The sequence below is a fragment of the Choristoneura fumiferana genome, chromosome 30, assembly GCF_025370935.1.
Source record: "Choristoneura fumiferana chromosome 30, NRCan_CFum_1, whole genome shotgun sequence".
Classification (NCBI taxonomy): domain Eukaryota; kingdom Metazoa; phylum Arthropoda; class Insecta; order Lepidoptera; family Tortricidae; genus Choristoneura; species Choristoneura fumiferana.
In genome coordinates, this window is record NC_133501.1 from 9,686,503 (window position 1) to 9,710,083 (window position 23,581).

General features: G+C 39.4%; 1 protein-coding gene across 1 annotated transcript; it reads left to right on the forward strand.

Moving 5' to 3' along the window:
* Window positions 1-1,010: 1,010 nt before the first annotated feature.
* LOC141444863 (uncharacterized) lies at window positions 1,011-22,762 on the forward strand (the record flags this gene model as incomplete). The annotated part of the gene is given in 13 exon segments (XM_074110580.1): window positions 1,011-1,058; window positions 4,646-5,101; window positions 6,120-6,392; window positions 6,731-6,964; window positions 11,908-12,097; window positions 13,562-13,716; window positions 14,535-14,669; window positions 16,536-16,691; window positions 18,200-18,463; window positions 19,277-19,312; window positions 19,839-19,985; window positions 21,715-21,888; window positions 22,702-22,762. Coding segments are annotated over 13 exon segments (2,300 nt in total), but the record flags the coding sequence as incomplete, so codon positions are not given.
* Window positions 22,763-23,581: the final 819 nt, after the last annotated feature.

Below are 23,581 nucleotides of genomic sequence, written 5' to 3' on the forward strand. Positions count from 1 at the left end.
TATCCGTTGCTTAGTACCCATAACACAAGCTTTGCTAAGCTTACTTTGGGACTAGGTCAATTGGTGTGAATTGTCCCGTGATATTTATTTATTTATTTTATTAATGGCTAATTTTGACAAAATCACGCGTCTTCGTGGATGGCACTAGGTCTAGGTGGGTATCAATTATTTATTTAAGTGTCCTTGCACGAACCTATAACACTACACTTATATACCACTAATTAACAGCTATACCTAATACAAAAAATACGTAAGTACGAGTACGCGAACGTAAAAGGTGATCATCTGAGGTGAGCGCAAGACGTGCCAGCTAAAATCGAGACATACGGCGTCGACGGCAGCACAGCCTTGACTAAAGAAAACTTAATCCTCCTTAAATTATCAGTGTATGCGTGCGGCGGGTGCGTGCGTACTGGCGTCAACCGGCGCGCACACAATGAGGGCTATCGCGAATGAATTCGCCACTAGAGGCGCTAGTGTAGCGTGAGGTCTCCGAAATGTCAAATCTCATAGTTTTTTGAGTGAGCTACGCGGGTTTATTCATAATTAGAATAATTTTGTGAATATTTTGCAATATCTGAAATTAATTATGGCAAATATGCGTTCCGGGGCAACGAATGTCTGTGTTTTGAGACATTTTTGTTTTTCGGAAACCTTTGTCCTCCCTTTTTTCCGAACAAAACGGGGACTATGCAACACTGTGGCATGCTCGATATGTTTATGGTACGATTTTAAGGTGTATTAAATATGATTTTAATCTAAACTTTGTTTTCACGCCCGTAATAACAGACTTTGAAAGCCATACTTAAAAACCTCACGCAACAGTGCGCCATCTAGTGAGACAAAAACGATAGCCCTCATTAAGCCGCGCGATGTATTTCTGTTCGTAGTGAGCCTACTCGTTCTCTTTTACTATAGTGACACCCTGTATACTGAGTATTAATGTAAAGTGTCGCATCTATACTTACCATAACGCTGCAAAGGAATTAAACTTATGTTTTTTTCTTTAGGTTTGGCAAAGAAGAGAGTGAAACGACAAGCAGATCTAAATCCACCAGGTGGGATTCTATCTTAATTTAGCTGTTATTTTGCGGAGGTCCATATCATAATGTGCAACCCTTTTATCCTATTCCGCAACGGCACGTGTATGTCAGGTTAACCGTCGTTGCACAAAAACAGAGAAACGAACAAAAATACGCCGTGCTTTTTTGATTTCCGTTAACTCCGGCAGATGGCGGAATTTATTGATAGATACTTGTAATTTATTTTAGGTACCACGTAAAACAAAACTTAAAAAAAAAAAACAATAATAGGTACCTACACATTATAATTTTGTTCAAATTGAATAAAAGATATAGAGTTCATAGCCAGTGTAGGTAATTAATCAAATTGTCTAACTTCATTTGATCATAAATTATAAATCTCTTTAATGATCATTCGAAGTTGACGGAAATCAAAAATTACACTTTGTATAAACAAACGTTAAGATGTAGGTACACTCGAACCAACTGAATTGTGACCCACTGTGGAACCTTATCGTAGAAAAAGTCATAGTGACATCGTATTGCTTGACAAAGGAATTAGTATGACATTTACTGTGAGAACGTTCTATGGTGGGCCAGGAATAAAATGGTTCGACACATAAGATAAGTCGGCATTTCGACTACACAGTGGAAATAAACATGCCTATGCTAAACGAGCGAGATGGTTGTGTACACTACACAAGTGATACGCATTACATGGTTAAATTTGGAGGTATTTTGGCGTTTAAAGCTGGACATTTTTGCGACGTTTCTTTCAAAGAAAGAAAGAGAAGAGAAGATAGAGTAGGCCACTGCTGCTTTTATGCCAAATTGCCACTTACTGCCAAATGTGTTTTACATACACGACTTTTTTAACTATTTTATTAGGTAATTATAGCGATTAATCAGTTATGAATTAAACACGACGTTTTGGGTTTTTTAACCAAAACAACGCGACCGAAAATACGCAACTCATAACTCTAAAATTACGTTCGTTTGGTCTCACCCATAATCTAAGTGAAAAGCAGAGTGTAAAACTAGAGCATTGAACCCATTTTCCCCTCGACGTGTCTATCCACCCTCGCCGTAACGAACGCCTCGGGTAAAATGGCTCGTTTTATGCTCGTGTTGTACAATCTACTACATATTTGGCCTTACTCTAAACTAAAATATGACGTTAGTATGCTTTTCTATGGTCTGTCCCAGAATTCGAGATACTAAAATGACAGTCTGAAATGTCAAACGTAAAAATAATGTGGCCAGCATAAAAGGAACAGTGCTGCTCCGTGATTTCGGTTTCGTAAATAACCGATAAAATGTTTATTTTACGCTAGCAAAAATAACATTAATGCATTCAATATTCTACTTTCCATTTTACTTTATCATACGATAAAGTGATGAAATCTAAGCACGGGTAAAAATACAGTGTTCATCACTTAGTGCCAACGTAAAAATAATACAGATGCTACTACAAAACTAGAAAAACGAAGTTCGTATGGCACCGTCCCTTTCACTCGCGTATTGAATGAGATAAGCGTCAGCGGGACGACGGTAGTCAGGGCCAGCACGGCTACTACGAAATTCGAAAATCGAAGTTCGTGTCGTTCCGTCCTTTTGGCACTACTATTTTATTTAATACGTAAGTGAGAGGGACGTTACGGTACGAACTTTGATTTTCGAATTCCGGAGTAGGCCCTCAGATATCACACAACGTCATTGTTCATGATTTTAGTATTCAAGTGGTATTCAACCGATTTTCGTTACTTTACTCGTATTGTCATCGGATGTGATCAGTGCGTTTTCTCGTGTTTTTATTTTGATATTCATATCATAGAATAATAAATCAAATATTCATTATTCTCATATTATTTAGTTAATGTAAAACTTACTTAGAATGAAATTGAAAACACATCAACATCTATAAAAAGTCGAAATATTTCGAAAACGGTCGCATTTTTATTAGACCTATTTTACCTTTTCTAGAATGTCTTAAGTGCCCTACATTTTAGTACATCACGGATCCGTTCATATCTTAATATTTTACGACATACATACATAGGTACTACAAAATCTTTCGGTAATAACGGTTGCGGCACATCACTATTTATGAGACGCAAAAAGCAGGTAACACATGAAACGTCATTTTAGTATCTCGAATTCTGGGACAGACCATAGCATGAGCTAGACTGTGTTTTATGGAATGGAGTTTATTCAAGGAGAAAATCTTATAAACAATCATCATCATCATCATATCAGCCATAGGACGTCCACTGCTGGACATAGGTGTAAGGATCATGTCATGTTTATTTTTCAAAGTCCGTAAAATACTTAAATAAAAGTTAACACCTTTTCACTTCTTCAATATTTAGTCTTTTTTCACTTCACTATTATAGTCCTTTTACAATTACTGGTGGCGCAGCGCGCCGCCGATACTCTCATCTATGACTGACCCACTGTGGACCCCTGACACACATGCTACGGACCCCTAAGGGGTCCGTGGACCCCACTTTAAGAAACCCTGGTCTAAGTTGTATATTTGGGGAGAGTGTGTGTGTGAGGCGCAACTCACACTACATAGGCCTACCCTGATATAGACCTGCATTTACTTCGGTTGAAAGCAGCTTGTATGCACCGTGAACCCGCGGCTTAACCAGGTCACCCGTCCGTCTCGTTGGTGGACGTCCTACTAGTGTTAGTGGCTTGTTAGTATTTTTAGTTATTTACGCGTTTTGGTGTAAAAAGCTTCTATTGGATAAATCATGATATTTGGGATGGCGAATTAGCTGTAGATACGTAAGTATTTGTTTTTTCTTATATCAGTTTTGTTTGCTTCGCGGAGCTTCTATTTCGTGTTGTTTAGGCGCTTCGCGCACTCAACTAACCTACCCTCGCCTAAAAATAAAAAGTGTGCTGAAAAAGTTGAAGTGAGTATAGTAAAGTTTACTTATTTGGCTTTTGATGAGTTCTACGGGATTCTGTTACTTAAAAAAATAAAATGAGGAAATATTATTTTTTCTCAATTTTTTTTTATCCCCGAAAATCCTCTTTTTGCATTATCTAACCTAAATTTTAATGTAATAATATAGCAAACATTTTTTGTGACTTTTTAATGTGAAGTATTTTTTCAAGCAAACTAAAGTACTAAAGTACTGTCAGCATTATAAAGGTGCTTATATGTGTCGCACAGTTGCTGTCTTGCACGTGTTGTGCTGAAGTAACAAGTTAACTTTTTTGTTCATGGACATGGACCTCCACAAAATAACGCCTGATTTAATCAATAGGGAATATACAAGCATTTTTATTTCTTTATATCTTTATTGTTTGACGAACTGAGTAGTGGTAGAGTTTTTTAAAATCATTTTCATCATATCAGCCATAGGACGTCCACTGTCGTACATGGGCCTCCCCCATAGACCTGTTGCTTCGATTAGAAGCGGCCTGCATCCACCGTGAAGCGGCTTTAACCAGGTCATCGCCCATCTCGTAGAAACGGTGCGCTTGCCGACCCGCGGTCTTCATTCGAGAACTTTTTGAAAGAAAGAAGACACAAATACAACAAAATTTACACAATTGCACACTAATTATTATAAATACCATTGACATTTCTGTGTGGGGTTTTTCAGGTCGTAATAATATTAAGGGAGTTTATCCCTTTGGGACGAGTTCATTACTCACTGCCACTAATAATACTAATGCACGGAGATTTTGGATACCAGTTTTAAAGGCAGCTATATGGTCAGCTAAAGCAGCAGCTAAAGCAGTTGCAACACATACAGTAAAAAAAGCAGCAAAAGAAGCGGTGAAAAAAGTTAAAAAAGAAGCGGTTAAGAAAGCCAAAAAAGAATTTAAAAAGAAAGCCAAGGAGGAAGCTAAAAAAAGAGCCAAAGAAGAAGCCGAAGAAATAATAGCTGAAGAAGCTGAAGAAATAGCTGAGGATATTGAGGAAAGATCTAAGCACATTGGGGAAATAGCTAAGCAAATTGAAGAAAGGGCTAAGAAAATTAAAGAGGTCAGAAATGTCATGAAACTTAATGCTAAATCTGTAAAACCTGGTAAAAATGACAAGGATGACCAAAATAGTAAGTAGAGTGTAGAGGCAAGACTTGTATTGTGGTTCAAATGGCTTGAGTTACTTAATCTAAAATTCCTCTACTAAAATGTTGTGAAAACACAAGTTTGTTTAGCGAGCTAGAAATCCATTTTTAGGATTCGGTAGTAAGTAGGTACTTAAGGTATATAATCAGCGTAATTTTAAAAGAGATGATGCTTAGGGTTAAATTGACAATACAATACAATAAAATGACTTTTTATTGTACACCAGAAATAGTAAGCGATACAGAAAACAGGTACACAGAGAGAAAATTACAAGGTAAGCAATAGGCGGCCTTATCGCTTAAGCGATCTCTTCTAGGCAACCAATTTTTATGAAAACTAAAGACAATACCGATGCTTAATTTAGCGTGATCAAAATTCTTGCGAGTTGTTCTCCTTGTTGTGCTAAAACGTGGGCACGCCCGGATATTCAGCCAGTAATTCCTAAGAGGAATCTTTATAGTTTCACCATGTCCGTTCGTCCGTTTGTCCATGGCTTAGCTTTTTGACTGCTAGTGCTAGTGTATTGGGTAAATTCCAGGGTAGAGAGTCGTTTGCGCCTTAGCGTCTATGCTAAAAATCTGTAATTTTCCGTAGCATTGTTAACCACGTCGACAAAGTAGTATCTGGGATTATCTAATTAAAATAAAAAAAAATTAGGGTGGTCCTAGTCAAAAAGCGAGGATTGTTTTTAAAAGTGTGGAGTATTTTTGCATAGGGCTTTCAAAAACATATAAGTTTGTAAAGACTATTTGTAGAGTTCAGTACCTACCTCAAAAGGAAAATACTCGTTGCGCAAGTCTCCTCAATTTTAAGCAATTTCGTATCTTAAGAAAACATAATATCCATCCATCCCAGCCTATAGTCCTACTGCTGGGCACAGGCCTCCTTTCAGAATGAGAGAGCTTCGGCCGTAATTCCCACGCGGGCCCAGCGCAGATTGGGAACTTCATACACACCATTGAATTTTGAACATCAAAATGATTTTTTAACAATTGTTTCCAGATCTAAACCGCCTCAAATTAAAAAAACCGAAACAGTCACGAAAACCACCAACGAAGAAACCCAAACCGAGACCGACGAAAGCAAAACCGACTAAACCGAGACGGACGAAAGCGAAACCGACTAAACCCAAACCGACAAAAGTGAAACCGACGGTACCAAAACCTACCAAGCCGACGATAAATCAAGGTGGATCACACGATATTGAACTCCCTGTTGAAGAATCTAAAGAAATTGCATATCGTAGGGAAAGTCTTGACCGGGAAGAAGATAATGGTAGTATTTTATTATGCAAGTCAAACTAAAGAGAGGTTTCTGCTCAATCTTATCTTATTTTTTTGTAATTTTGCTGCTGGCGCTTTCTAAAACGCCCCAATTCTAAAAATAATGTTTTGTGTCTTACAAACATACAATTTTATTTACGAATGCGATGAAAAATATTGTTTGTCGCACGGGCTGTACTGGAATTACGAACATAGACCCATTAAAGCCCCAGTCTTCGACTTCGGGCTTCTAATACTCAATTATACTATTTCCCATAAAGGTTCACTCCTCCTCTCTCCTCCGATTCTAGATTCGAAAACATAGGTTGTTATTCAAAAAGGTATTTTCAGAATATAGCCAACTTAAGAAAAAAAGACCAACACGGAGAACAACAAAGAAAAAACCGAAACCTACGAAACCTAAAACAATGAAACCGAAAACGACGACACCAAAACATATTGAAACGACAAAAAATTCTAGTGGATCAAAAAATATTAATGTTTCTGTTGACGTATCCATCGAGGTTGTACATCCCACGGAAAAAAGTACTCAGGAAGACGGACTTACACTGGAAGAAGGAATTGGTACTTAATAATCTATATTAATAATTTCGTCAACGGGTACGGTAGACTCGAACGAAATGCACATGAAATTGAAGTGCGTAAAAAATTAGTCAATCCGAGTCGACAACTTGTAGGCGGAAAATTCGGATTATCGAGTATTTTCAATATAAACTTGAATTAATTACTAAGTATATAATGGCGTTGCGAAGTAAACATGTCAAAGTCATCACATCAAAGTGGTGTTAGTGTCACGCAAGTGTCACGTCATCACGTGTCACAGGTGTCACAGGGTTTGCATTTCGTTCTCCATTGTGACCTCTTAAGGGCACCACACACGGTACGATTCGTCGATTTTCATCAGATCGATCGTACAGACGAATCGTACCGTATACGGGGCCCTTTTGGTCTAATTTCTTTGATTATGAGACAGACATCATAATTATTTGGGAAAATAAGATTTAGGAGAACTATCTACTGGTGAAATACCGATACGTAGGTTAGCTGTGAAAGTGTTTGTGATAATATTAAGGCTGGGAATATACGTCAAATTTTTCGATAAGTAGGTACGTACGACAGTCTTTACACTGGCAATTTTTTTTTTCAAACATTATTATGAGTAGGTACATTTTACCCGAGCGAAGCCGGGTTTTCATCTAGTTTTACATTAAAACCAATCTAGCGGGGGTTCCCTCTATGAGTTTAGAATTCTTTCTTCAAAAATTCTTCTACATTTATTCTCTGTTTTATTTTACTAATATTTTCTATACTACCTAACCTACGTATTGTCTAATCTAAGTAGGAACAATTATAGTGCATAATGTATACTACTGTTACACATGCTCGTTACATCATGCTTGTACCTGCAATACCTGTATGCCACTAAAAAAAAAGAATTATAAAAATAGGACTACTCTATAAAAAGTTATGCCTGGTCATGCATTAGAATCAGTGACTGATCCGATGTAGTGAGTTGTCCTACCCTTGGGGTATTTTTTTTCCAAATTTATATGGGACCACCCTCCAATAAAAAAAAAATCAAAATCGGACTACTCTGTAAAAAGTTACACGTGGTCATACATAAAAAAATTTATATACGCGTCGACTTGAGAACCTCCTTCGTTCTCCGCGAAAACTCAAGCGAAACTCAGCGATGCAAGCCTGGGTTTGAACTCGGTAAAAAATGTTGTCCAGTACTTTGTGATAATCTAACTGACGAACAATATCTGATATTTATAATTAACTACTTAATTACTTACAGCCTTATTCATAAAAAATCTTAATTGAGGTTTGATCGGTCTGTTACTTAGCAGACTGATTAAGCTTGTTAGACGGTTGTCAAGAAGTATGATTCATAAACGCTTGCTAGCAGTCTGCTAGTTGTTGAGCTGCTGATAGACGGATTAGACGCGTTATGTTGGCCACCTTGACAAATCAAAGACAAAAAATGGCCTAATCGATAATTAAAAAAAAAATTGACAGCAGTGACAGCAAATTAGCAGGAAAAAAAAAAGCGAGAAGTTTGTTTCCCGCCATTTCCGATCCGCATGTTTATGTTGTGCAAAAAGCCATAATTATTTTAATCATCCTAATTTTTTTTTTCATATTTATTGTTAATTTATTGTTGCTAATTTAGAGGATTTTTAAATACAAATTCCTGAAAATATTTTTTCCTGTTTTTTTTTAACCTTTGCGTAACTTCACCGCGTGCCAGGGTGGAACCTTTTCACTTTCATTACCTTGAAATATAAAATTTCTTCTCTGTAGGTATACTCTGTGGTGATCAGTAAAGAGTCATTGTGTGGTATTGTTCCTATTGCCTGGTACACGATTCAGTTTCCTACATTGTGATTACATAAAGAGAGAATAAAATATAGTATAATCATGTTGTATTTCATATTAATTTCATGCGAAACAAACAGACGATAATAATAAAACATTACAGCGTACAATCAATGTACCATCAATGATACACGTTGACGCAGAAGCTGCAGGGCTACTACGAAACTCGAAACTCGAAGTTCGTGTCGTGCGGTCCCTCAGCAGGGCTACTACGAAACTCGAAACTCGAAGTTCGTGTCGTGCGGTCCCTCAGCAGGGCTACTACGAAACTCGAAACTCGAAGTTCGTGTCGTGCGGTCCCTCTGACACTTATACTGTTTAATACGAGAGCGAGAGGGACGGTACGATACGAACTTCGAGTTTCGACTTTCGCAGTAGCCCTGCTGACGCGCATTGATGCCTCAGACGCGGAACAAAAAAAAACTTCCAATCTTCTCTAAGACTGTAATGTTATTTTAAAAACAACACAAAAAACTCCATTCCATAAAACACTAGATGTCTAAATAGGTTATACTACCTAAAACTAGACTACTGTCTAATACAGTAGAACGTATTTATACTAGAAACTCGCTGCCTCTAGCCAGTGGGTCACAAAGCAAAGCATTCCGTCACCTAAGGCACTTGTCTCACCGCCAGCGAGGAAACGATTGGCTATCGACTATTTTCTCGCTCAAGAAACGAACAAAAGATATAAGATCCTGTGTGAGTAAAAGAGACACATATATTAATAGTTGATCGCTGGCTGTTCACACTGTCGGCGAGAACTCGCTCTTACATCTTTTGTCGCAGCGACAAGAGCTATAAAACTCGGTGAGCTATAGATACTCGCTCAGTGATGTCAGCTTGGCGGCCGCCCCGCACGAGCGAGTCGAGTGGAGCGAGTAATCGCCCGTCGCACGCGAACACTCGCTTACAGCCGAGCGACAAAACTACACTCGCTTCTCGCTGCTCGCCCACTCGTTTCTAGTTACTCGCTCTACTCGCTTCTCGCTCATCGTCGGCGGTGGGACAAGTGCCTAACGACGGCGCGGCGAGCAATTTCACCCTTATGTTGTACATTCCTCCATTACGCACGAAGCGGTTTGCCTCTTTCATTATGTGGACGGCTAAGGAGTGGAACTCTCTGCCGAGGTCAGTTTTTCCGGAACGCTATAATCTGGCCATCTTTAAGGTCAAAGTGAAACACCTTCTAGGCAAACGTGTACCATCTTAGGCCTCATCTTCGCCTTCCATTAAGCGAGATTGAGGCCAAACGTAAGCCTATTTTCTATAAAAAAAGGAAATTACTCGCGCTTGCACAGACTATCACGATTTCACAATCAAGGGTCAGTTTTGTATAAAAAATCGTCAACAGCGTAGGGTGGCTCGTAATATCATGATCCAATACTCTCTGGGAAACTTGACCCTCTAAGCCCTCCGCAGAGATGTTAGCTCTATTCGGGTAGTGCTAAGATTCATTTTCACTTCTCTGCTCTAAAAGTATGTCAATATAGCCTTACGAGGCCGGAGTAAAGTGAGTACTTTAGTCCCTAGGGAGTCATCATCATCATCCCAGCCTATATACGTCCACTGCTGGGCACAGGCCTCCTCTCAGAACAAGAGGGCTTGGGCTATAGTTCCCACGCGGGCCCAGTGCGGATTGGGAACTTCGCACGCACCATTGAATTGCTTCGCAGGTTGTGCAGGTTTCCTCACGATGTTTTCCTTCACCGCAAAGCTCGTGGTAAATTTCAAAAGTAATTCCGCACATGAATTTCGAAAAACTCAGAGGTGCGAGCCGGGGTTTGAACCCACGACCCTCTGCTTGAGAGGCGATAGGTCGAACCACTAGGCCACCACGGCCTAGGGAGTAAAAGTAATTAATTTTTTAATTTACTTCGAGTGACTTAGATAAACTCAAACAGCCAGCACTTGCTTATATAGTTTTTGGCATAAAATAATGATTGTGTGTGGACCATTTTCATGACGAAAATGTTACGTTATTAGTCGACGTGGTCTTAGTTCTATGCTTTTTCCGCATAGAAGGTGGCGCCATGCTATTTATTCCAGTTCGTGTATGGACCATATCTGTGTCTGGGTGGAAAAAAATACTTACCGCGAATACTTTGAAATTGTTGTACAGCGTAAATCATAAACGATTAAAATAAATTGATTATTCTCACAATGTCGTCAAGTGATAGTGAAAATTATGATGTCGAGCAAAGAGCAAAAGACATAATTGATAATCTTTTGCCGCAGAAATCTAGAAAGGTTTACTTAGGTATTTAAAAACCTATGAAAGTTTTATGGACTGGAGGAATAAGAAACGCATTCATTCTTTCACAGAAAGCGTTTTCTCGCAAAATGAAAAATTGAGTTTTCACCTCGAGACTAAAAGTCAAAAGCTCGGGTGGCTAACCACCTCGGGTATATATTGGCTTATTTTAGTCCCTCGATAAAAAATATATTATTACCTAGCCTCGCTCGGCTCAGCTGTTTGCACCGGAGCGGTGCTGTGCGAAGATAGGTAAATGAAGCGTTTCTATTGGTCCATGAAAAAATCATTACTCACAAGTTCGCAACACACCCTCGCTCATCAACCGAGCGTACAACATTAGTACTTATATAGCTAAGTCAACTCTGTCGTAGTAATAAATAACATCCATTGGGGATTAAAAAAAATCCTAATCAGCCAATGAAGCCTTTTTCTCAAACATGACATGAAATATTGACGTTGTGTTACAAATAATAGGCCGAGAAGTATCGCAATGCAGGCGCTGCGGATCACCTGCCTGCGCGCGGTCACTAGCGGCCTGCAAAGAGATTTCATACAACTTTGCAGGCCGCTGGCTGGCAATGCGACCGTCTTTTGTTTCAACGCGCTCCGCCGCCGCCGCGCCAGCAGCCAGAAAGACACGCGCTCACGCAACAGGGCGACCAGACTAGCGTCCCGCCATGCTTGATTTCTTGTTTTTTTATTTTATTTCATGTCATGTTTGAGAAAAGCATTATACAAGCCTCGGCGGGAACGTGGGGTTGCCGGCCTCGCATCCCTATCCGGCTTCGCTAGACTCGGCCATCTATATCTGCTTGGCCGGCAACCCCCTACTTCCCGGCCTCTACAGTAATGTACTATTAATCTCCAGTTGATGATAACTTCGAAACAACAGTTCCTGTACCTGATGATGATCTCACTAGTGATACTCCAACAAAAGTGCCTAATGATGATGAAGATACCACGGATACACCTTCTGATGGTGAAGATACAACTGTACCGGACCTTTCAAGTGACCCATCTGACCCGGATGACAATAATGCAACTAAAGTACCGACCGGGTAAATAGAAGTATTGATTACTTAATGTCTGTAAAAAAGCAGTCGAAGTAGATCATTTTTTTTATTTCTTTTTACAAGCTTTTATTTAGTTCCCCTGTCCCGTTGTCTGTCTGTCTGTCTGTAGTAAAATCTTGCAAGTTAAATTTGACCAACTTCCAGTAGTAGAATTAAAATTTGGAATACTTATGTAAATCGCGTGACAGTAGGTACAATAATCTAGTAGGTGATATCCTGGTAGTACAGTCAACTGTTAATAGCATCGACTAGAAATTTGGTATGCAAATTTAGTTTAGGTGACAACGCAAGTACAGTCAACAAAAAGTACAATCAGCAAAAAAGCTTGTATTTAAAAGGTCATTTTTATGGTTAGGTCACTGCTTATCCTAAAGCACAGCAGTTTTACCTCCTTAGGAAGCAAAGTTTTTCTAGTTTTAATTGTCATTTTTGTAACTGAAAGTTTCATTAAAAATTACGAATATATTACTACTATATTATTATACACGTGTCGTTCACGTATTATTATAGGTAGTGCCACGACAGTTGAAGTGAATGATTTCACACACAGCTACAAAAATAACTGCAAAAGGATGGAGTAAAGGAAGGAAAGGATGAAATGAATGAGTAAATGTCAAAATCCTGCTGTCATTACACGTCATGTTCTTGTGAGCGTGACCTCAACTCTGGTGGCACTACCTATAATCGAAGTATGCTTGAAAGGTTTCCAACTAATTCGTGATGAAATAAATCTTTGAAGAACAATATATCCAATGTCAAGCAGTGGTGGCCGAGTGGTTTGACCAATGGCCTCCCAAGCAGAGGATCGTAGGTTCAAACCCCGGCTCGCACCTCTGAGTTTTTCGAAATTCATGTGCGAAATTACATTTAAAATTTACCACGAGCTTTACGATGAAGGAAAACATCGTGAGGAAACCTGCACAAACCTGCGAAGCAATTCAATGGTGTGTGTGAAGTTTCCAATCCGCGCTGGGCACGCGTTGGAACATCGGCCCAAGCCCTCTCATTCTGAGAGGAGGCCTGTGCCCAGCAGTGGGACGTATATAGGCTGGGATGATGATATCCAATGTCAGACAGATCATGAAACACATTAAATATCATTAAAAACTACAAATAAAATTAAATTACAAATATGATAAAATAAAATCAGAAATTAAATTGAAACAATGATAAATATATCACACTTAAAAACCAATTTGTTGCTTCTTCAAGGATCCTTTTTGATTATGTTTGTGTCTTTTTCTTTTCTTTCTTCCAACATTTTTCTTCTTGTGTCTAAATGTGAATTAAAATTAATGTCTTGTGAATTAAAACTTTTGTGAGACACAAACAATAAAGATTGATATTCATGATTGTTTCAATTTAACTTCTGATTCTATTTTATCTATACTAAACTAGAAACTATACTAAAACTAGTTAAACTATACTAAACTAATGTAATTATTCCAGTGAAAACGGCTCCGACTTCGACAGCCAGATGAAGAAGTTTGATGAAGAAATGAAAAAGTTCCATGATGAATTCCACAAAGAGTTCCCTAACGTCGATACAGGCGACGGCTACAGCAAGAAGTTGGTAAAAAAAACTCCACTGAATCCTAAAGATGGTAAAGAAACAATTTCTATGTACTTAATAACATTTTAAAACTATTGGCCTTGAAAATCTCGAATTTGTATCATTGGGAGAAAAGAAACGATAATCTACTTGAGAGACTAAATACTTAGATTAATATAAAAATATATTTAATACTAGCGTTTACCCGCGGCTTCGCACGCGTAAATCATTTGATACAGCAGTTGAATTGAAATTCCGGGATTTTATTAAATTCTCGTGGGAATTCCCTAAAATTAAATTGTGGTTTTCACTGACGTTAAATTAAAACACCCATGCCAAATTTCATGACTCTAAGCCCAGCAGTTGTTATTTCGTGTTTTGTCCCTATCCCGTGGAAATATCGGGATAAAAATTAGCCTATGTGTTATTCCAGATGTCCAGCTATCTACATACCAAATTTCAGGACTCCTAAGCCCAGCGGTTATTAGTTCGAGATTTTATCCCTATCCCGTGGGAAAATCGGGATAAAAAGTAGCCTATGTGTTATCCAGACGTCCAGCTACCTACGCACCAAATTTCATGACTATACCCAGCGGTTGTTATTTAGAGATTTTATCCCTATCCCGTGGGAATATCGGGATAAAAAGTTTTCGATGTTTTAATCCAGGTTATGAACTAACTTTTTGCCAAATTTCATCTAGATCCGTCCACCCGTTTCAGCGTGAAGAAGTAACAAACATACTCACTCACTCACAAACTTTTTACTCGCTGTTCTGAGTAAACTAATTACAGTCTGGTTTCCAGTTAATCATTTCATACCTTGTATATCTTGTGATAATGATGGAAAGGTTTTCTGACTATCATTTTCAGCTGCCGCCAAACTTCAGGTCTTCCATGACGACATAGCCGAGTTGGAAAAAGACGTCCAAAACCTCGGACTCCCGTTCAGTGCTGAGAATCCAAGGATATCTAACACGGAAGAGGTTGGACAGATCCTTCAAGAGGGTGAGAATCTTCTCTAAGATACACTCCCAAAGTGCAGCGAGGAAGCGGGGTGGAGAAACAAGAGCGGAGAAGTGGGGAAGCTCTGCAAATGAAAAACAGTTCGCAACTCCTTTCCAAGGATCAGTATAGGCTCACAGCTCCATTAGATCCACTCGGCACGCGATCAGCACTGCCTCGCCGCGAGCGGTTTATTTATATGGATCTGTATGGGCATGCGCTCATTACATCAACTCCGTAGCGTCACCGAATCGCCTCGCTCGCGAGGTGTCCACGCGCGAACGGCGAGTAGAGAAAATATGAGTGTTCATGCAGTTCCTCCACCTCCACACTGTAAGAACACACAAATCACACAAACCCATCTATCACCACCACCACACTACACTGACGCGTTTCGAACTCAACAGAGCTCATCTTCAGAGTGACACAACCATACACCATGCTACCAGTTGTTAGACCACGCATATTAAACACACCTAGCATAGTGAACACGCATATTTTGCATAAGCTTAGCTATCATAAGGTCGCGGGTGAGCAAGGAAATTCTTTTAGTTCATTAATCATATTAATCAAAATGAACCACAGACACACATACTCGTAGGAGTTGGTGAGCTAATGCTAGTGGGCTAAATGACTGATATAGGTACTCGTATGTCTCGTGAGCTGAAATACAAGTATAACCACTCTTTTCAATCAAGTGTATGTATGTGTGTGTGTGTGTGTGTGTGTGTGTGTGTGTGTGTGTGTAGTTTCACTCATCTCTGCATGTCTAAGTAAGTACCTATTGTATCCCACCAAAAAAATTCTGTAAAAAACTAGACAAGTCTCGATGGAGCTGCTTGTTTATCTCTAAAAAGTAATGAAAACTAGACAAGCCCGCCCGGATTACTACCACCATCTTGCTCGCTAATCCTGCCGTGAAGCAGCAGTGCTTGCACTGTTGTGTTTCGGCGTAGAGAGTAAGACAGCCGGTGAAATTACTGGCACTTGAGGTATCCCATCTCAGGCCTCTAGGTTGGCAACGCATCTGCAATACCCCTGGCGTTGCAGATGTTTATGGGCGGTTGTGATCTCTTACTATCAGGAGACCCCCTTGCTCGTTTGCCATCCAGTCGAATAAAAAAAAAAAAAAAGTCGTTCCAAGTCTAGTTTTTTATAGTTTTTCCTTTATGTGGTCATTAAATCCTAACTCTGTACCAAATTTCAGCTCTCTGAGTTTATGGGAAGTACTAGTTCTATTTTGATAATCATGAGTGAGTGAGTGAGTGTCACAAATGCGAAACTTTGCTTTCGCTTAACTTCGGAACTAAATGACCTACAGACTTGAAATTTTGGATCTTAAGTATGTGATTATAGCTTATTGGATGACGAAAATTTCTGCGTTCTAGTCTTATCCAGAGGTTCTCAGATAGGGGCCTGAAAATGCGGCGAAATGGTTCCAGTACATAAGTTTTTCGCTGTCCTAAATTTCTACCAGCTCTCCGGCAATCCAGAGCTTTCTAACTTCTTTCTTCTTTTTGCCTTTCTTCTTCTTGTAGTGTCTCTCCAATTACTGAAAGTTGGCCACAAATGCAAATATTTCTTCCAGTCCTTCGGGAGGGGAATTAGTCATTACCATTAAAGTATAGCGCTAGTTCTGTTGTACCATAGTAATTTTTGTATAAGTGAAAAACTGAAGTAAATGACCTGTTGTATGTAGTAATACCGTGTCCGTATAAACAAATTGACGTTCCAAATTCAAAAATGGCTTCAGCTCTATATTATCAACTCTGCGGACTACCACATACAACAGGCCATTTACTTAAGTTTAACACCTAAGTATAATTGTTTGATTGATTGTTTTTAATAACGCGCATAACACATTAAAAGAGGAAGACGAACAGTCGCCAACGCACATGCAAGGAGATGAAAATGACGAAAAAGAAAATGATGAAGGTGCCGAAGAAACCGTCGAAGATCAAAAGTCACCAGAGAATCCTGATGTGGTTATGCCGCCTCCCGGCGGTGGAGTGAAACAATTGACAGGTAGTTTGGGAACATAGGTACTTTATGTACCATAGGTACTTATTTTAAAGAGCGAGTACTGCCTTTTCGCAACGTAACGTTTCGCAACCTGTTTCATTTCGCAACTTTTCATTTCGCAAACTCTTACAGCCTTATTCATAAAAAATCCTTAATTGAGGTTTGATCGGTCTGTTACTTAGCAGACTGATTAAGCTTGTTAGACGGTTGTCAAGAAGTATGATTCATAAACGCTTGCTAGCAGTCTGCTAGTTGTTGAGCCGCTGATAGACGGATTAGACGCGTTATGTTGGCCACCTTGACAAATCAAAGACAAAAATGGCCTAATCGATAATTAAAAAAAAAAAGTTGACAGCAGTGACAGCAAATTAGCAGGAAAAAAAAATAAAAAGCGAGAAGTTTGTTTTCCCGCCATTTCCGATCCGCATGTTTATGTTGTGCAAAAAGCCATAATTATGTTAATCATCCTAATTTTTTTTTCATATTTATTGTTAATTTATTGTTGCTAATTTAGAGGATTTTAAATACAAATTCCTGATAATATTTTTTCTGGTTTTTTTTTAATCTTTGCGTAACTTCACCCCTTCACTAAAATATCTTCGGTATGGTTTTTTGCTCTTGTCAAAGTCAGCTGTTCAAACTTGTGGCGGCCATTTTGTGACTTAGCAGGAGATAAAGGAGGGTCTACGGTCCGCTAACTTTAGCAGAGCCTTGATCGACTGATTAGGCTAACAGACGTTTATGAATCATGTTTTTTAGCATCGGGCCTTCAAGGAGCCTTCAAGAGCTCTAACTTTTTATGAATAAGGCTGTTAAACTATAAATATTTCAGGATTTATTTTAGAGCCATCGTGTAGAACCCTTTAGGTTAGGTTAGGTTGGTTTTATAAAAATCCTGAAATATTTACAGTTTCAGAAATATTAAACAGTTGGGAAATGAAAAGTTGCGAAATGAAACAGGTTGCCAAACGTTATTCGCCGAAACATTAGTAAACCTTTAAAGAGCTGTATGTTTTTGCAAATACGAATACAAAAACTTTACTGTCAGACTATGGGTATAAATACAAGGTGGTACATAGACGGGTACTTGGGACGACCGAGTGGACGTAGACCGGAAGGTCGTCCAAGGTACCTCTGGAGAGAAGTCTAGAGAGACCTTTTGAATCTCGGGCTTAAAGGCTGTCAAAAGAAAGAGAAAGAAATCATTTATTCGTGACATCCTTCGAAATAAGAAAAAGAAAAATAAGTTTATGCATGCCACAAAATGGTCCCAAGAAGATCCCAAAAAGCTGGTCCATGATGTTGGAGTAAGGTGTAGTTTGGTTTTGGAGGCCAAGACCCATTTCAGGTCACTGGGCCCAGATATTAAGTATGTACATAAATGGGTATAAATACAGTACAAAAATATTCCATTTCCATCTTTGCCTTATCCACTATCAACGTTTTCGGTGATCTTGTCTTTGGGCGCTGTACAAACGTAGATGATAGTAATGATATTGATAAAATTACAGGGGACGATGACAAAAATATTCACGACAATCCAGATGATAAAAATATTGGTGAAGATGTCTTAGTTGATTATGAGGAAGAAACTGCTGACGAAGACTTAAAAACTGATGAAAACGGAGATGACAATGGTGAAGATATCATGGCTGATAAGACCGATGGCGGTGGTGACGTTAACAATGACGATAACGGTGCAGCCGAAAATAATGATGAAGGTGAAAAAGGTGATAATAAAACTGGAGCAGAAGATATCAACATCAGTAAAAATGGTGAGGACAGTAAGGAAATAGAATCTTAAAATTACGATAATATTGGTAGTTCATTATTTATTGTTGCTGTGTGTCTATTTACGGTGTATAGGTACCTAATAAGTAGTTTGTAAATTTCATCAGCTGCTTTAATCATTCTTTTACCTCTTTCTGTTGTAACAGTTGCATGGGTTGGCAGGGGTCGCTCGCTATGTAGCGATACTAACTTCGTAAAATTTTCTTTATACACTTGAATAATATTAGGTACTAGTGTTGACCCGTGACTTCGCACACGTAAATCATCATTAGATTAGATTCCCGTGGGAATTCCCAAAATTTATATCGTGGTCTTCATTGAGGTTACACAACAACTATCCAAAATTTCAAGACTAAAGCCAGCGGTTGAAATTTCAAGATTTTATCGCTAAAAGTAGCCTATGTGTTATTCCAGACGTGCAGCTACCTACATACCAAATTTCATGACTAAGCCCAGCGGTTGTTATTTCGAGATTTTATCCCTGTCCCGTGGGAACATCGGGATAAAAAGCCTATGTGTTATTCTAGATGTTCAGCTATCTACATACCAAATTTCATCCAAATCCGTCCAGCCGTTTCAGCGTGAAGGAGTAACAAATATACTCACTCACACACTCACAAATTTTCGCATTTAGGTAGGTGGTTTGTAGGATTCGTGCAATCAGCATAGTGTCTTTTTGTCTAAACAGGTGTTTGTACTTGATTCGACTTACTGAGGCTTATTGTTGCTTGTAGGTACTGCATTATGTTTTATGTAATCAACAATATTTGTACACTATAAATATATATTTTTTACAGATAAAGAGGAAGACAACCTACCACAATTAACGCTAGGTAAATATTTCATATGTCGACCGTCGACACGGTTTGTATGACATACTACCCGTTACCCGAGACTCCCGCGGGAACTATGCACTTTTCCGGGATAAAAACTATCCTATGTCCTTCTCCGAGATTCAAACTATCTGTATACAGAATTTCATCTTAGTGGTTTAGACGTGATGAAGTAACAAACAAACAAACAACCAAACCAACAAACAAATAGACTTACAAACATTAGCATTTATAATATTAGTGGAATAGTGGGATTATTCAATAATGACTTAAATAACACAAACAAATTAAATTAAAATTGTTTAAATTAAAATATTATTATTAGGTTAGTATTACGTCTGCCTTTATTTATACCAAATACAGGGAGGCTGACATCAAATTTTTAAAAATACAGCCGTTTATGCATAAATAATACTTTACTAAACTCTCGATGTGTCAGTCCGACTCACGCTTAACCAGTTTTTTTAAATATCACTGGGATTACCCTATCACGTTTTTAAATATCTTGTCATAATATAATCCACAGGAGACTGGCACGACTATACAGGGGAGTGCCCTAAGGAATGCCCTTCGCGAGACGTCATGTTGTGCGCGCGCTGTGTGCACGACATCTATCGCACGTTCCTGAGCAGTTGCCATCTCCGGATGTTTGCCTGCGAGCAGCCTGAGGAGAGTGAGTAGTAGTCTAGACAAAGTTGGTCCTAGTCAAAGTCGAATTTAGTTGAGATACAGTCAAAGTTAGTCAGCCTGAGTCAGACTCAGTCAAAGTCAAAATCATAAAAGAAGTCAAATATAGAGTTATACTCAGTGTTGATGTCAGATTCAGAATGAATCTGTCACAGTCAGAGTGCGACGCGAGTCAGAGGCAGAATTAGAAAGAAAGTGAGAATCAGATTCAGAATGAGAGTCAGTGTGAGAATCTGAATGAGTGTGGTCATAGCACGGTCTACAGGAGACTGATAGGACTATACAGAGGATTGCCGTAAGGAGTGCCCTTGCGAGACGTCATGTTGTGCGCGCGCTGTATGCACGTCATCTATCGCACATTCCTGAGCATTTCCCATACTCCGCATGTTTTCCTGCGAGCAGCCTGAGGAGAGTGAGTTGTAGCCTAGTCAAAGTTAGTCAGAGTCAATGTCAAAGTTAGTGAAACACAGTGAGTTAAATTCAGTATCAAATTCAAATTTCATTTCAAATGAGATGATGATTTCAAATGAGTCTGCCACAGTCAGAGTCAGAAGCAGAATGAGAAAGAGAGTGAAACAGATTCAGAAGGAGTCAGAATGGGGGTCAGAGTGAGAATCCACAGGAGTCTGTTAGTATTACATAGGGGTATGCCCTAAGTAATGTCCATCGCCGAACGTCATGCTTTTGCGCGCGTTGCATGTATGATATCTACAAGGAGAGTAAATTGAAATCTAGTCAGAGTCAGTCAGAGTCGAAGCCAGAATCAGTCGAGTCAAAGACAGAGTAAAAGTTAGTAATACTACCCGTTACCCGCGATTCCGTCCGCGGAGAACTCAGTTATCGCTGTTCCGTGGGAACTATGCAATTTTCCGGGATAAAAACTATTCTATGTCCTTCCCCGGAACTCAAACTATCTGTGATGATGTAATTAGACGTGACGAAGTAACAAAAAAAATAAACAGACTTACAAACTTTCGCATTTATAAAGATGTCACGTAAAATCGTGAAGCGTTCCACATTTTTTAAACTACTGTTTTTAAGTTTTTACTGTTTTAAAGATTTTAAGTTTCCGTTTCATGCCAGGTTAGTAAAGTGTTCTCACGGCAGACCAGAGGTTATACATAAGTGGTACTGTAAACTTAAAAAAAATGTATTTTTATTAAGACTTAATTTAAGGCAGCTTCAGTTCAGACTAGCGTTTGTTCTGCGCGTATACGGTTGTTTTTGGCCTACGCGCTTACATGAGGGTTAGATTAAACGAAACGCGCGTGTGTTCATTCCTCCGTGTTCAGCCCTCGAAGAAAACGAAACTGCACCCGGGCCGGGCCATTCTCTTAAAAGTTGTACCCAAACTTTTTTGTGGGATTTTGAAATTTTTGTTAAATCTACTCGAAATCAGGAGTACCTAGGTACTATCGATTTTAATAGGTGAAAAAAAGTGTCCAAAAATGTTGTATTCCATTCTGTTACCTTTCCCATATACACTTGTTTAAGAGTTAACGGAACGGAACGGAATTACAAAAAATATACACAAATTTTGGGACCCTACTCCTGAATTCCCAGTAGATGTAACATAAAAACTTCAAAATCCCGGAAAAAAGTTTGGATACTTACAACTTTTAAGAGAATGGCTCACCCGTACGCGCGATCCCAAAAACGAGCTTATATACGCGCAGATTTATCGCTAGTCTGAAACCGCCCTTGTTTCTGTTCAGAACTCCAATTGGTCTCATGGACGTCCTGTGCAGCCTCGGCACCGTTCTTGACAGACCTGTCAGACTCTGCCAAGCGTGTTACGGAGGCAAATGACGACGACGCTGTACTACGGTTCGTGTATTGTCGAATGAAGGGTCTGGATGGAGGGAAGAGTCCGGCTGCGTTTAAAGGCAGTAAGTTGAGACATAGTTATAAATAACAGGCCCTATGCTGCGAAGTGCAAAATTCGAACCTCGTATCTGGCCATCCCTCTGACGCTAATACTATTTAATACGAGAGTGAGAGGGACGGTACGATACGAAGTTCGATTTTCGAATTTCTAGACCCGCAGTTCAAGCCACATATTAACTCAACTAATGTTAATGTCACTGTCGCGATTGCTTTGTTTTAAGGAGCGACCACACCGCTGCTCAAAATACGGAGACGGCACGGAATCGCAGTGATGTGCCGTAAGCGTCACGATTTTATCGTATGCCCTCCGCACCGCTGCTTAAATACGCACACGGTGCGAAATCGCAGTGACGTGCCGTAAACGTCACGACTTTTGGTGGAGAGCACCGAGCACTGTTTGCGTATTAAGCAGCGGTGTGGAGTGGAGAGCATAATAAAATCGTGACGCTTACGGCACGTCACTGCGATTCCGCACCGTCACTGTTTTTTAAGCAGCGGTGTGGAGTGCATGCGATAAAAACCATACGCATACGATGCGTCACTGCGATTCCGTACCGTCACCGTTTTTTAAGCATAAAGAAGATTAAAAACGATTTCTTGTTCCGGGTTCGAATGACATTAGCAAACTATACTTTGACAAGTTCATATGTAAAATTCGGTAGAACTATGGCGCAGGAAGCCTCTGCTGCCTTTATCAAGATTTTTTGATAAGTGCTGCAAATGCTAACTGCAACAGGGTTCTAGAGTGTCACCATTATGAAAATGGCATAGTTTAAGTGTTCTACAATCGTTTTGACATCTGTTCTTTGTTGCAGCTAACGCTAAATGTGACATTGCTGCTGCATGACTTATTTTTTAAATAAAATAATGTATTTTTATTTTGTTTTATTTCATAAACCATGTCTCCCAAGATCACTTTATTACCCGTATCTTTCTATTTGATTCAACCCCATTTTCAATTATACATGGATAAAGAACCACATTGGTGCTAAAAATACGCATATGCACCAAAAACTTACGTACGGTACGACTCTACTGTTATGATAATAAGATTACTTAGATCATTTAGAACACCACAACTGCTCATCTACTTCTGATGCTGACTATACGACCTGATGATTCATCATCATCTTCATCATCAGCCGGAAGACGTCCACTGCTGAACAAAGGCCTCTCCCTGAGAACGACACAATGAACGACAACTCGCCACTTGCATCCACCTGTTTCCCGCAACTCTCACGATGTCGTCAGTCCACCTGGTGGAAGGCCTGCCAATGCTTCATCTTCCGGTTCGTGGTCGCCACTCGAGGACTTTTCTTCCCCAACGGTTATCTGTTCTTCGAGCGATGTGGCTCATTGCCACTTCAACTTGCATATTTTTCCAGCAATGTCGGTTACTTTAGTTCTTCGACGAATTTCCATATTCCGGATTCTATTACGCAAAGAAACCCCAAGCATAGCTCTTTCCATAGCTCGTTGCGTGACTCTGAGCCTCTCTAAAAGGCCAACAGTCAAGGACCACGTCTCAGAGCCATAAGTCATCACTTCTTATCATCATCTTCTTAGACGACCAGATGGCCGAGTGGTTAGAGAACTTTTTTTTATTCGACTGGATGGCAAACGAGCAAGTGGGTCTCCTGATGGTAAGAGATCACCACCGCCCATAAACATCTGCAACGCCAGGGGTATTGCAGA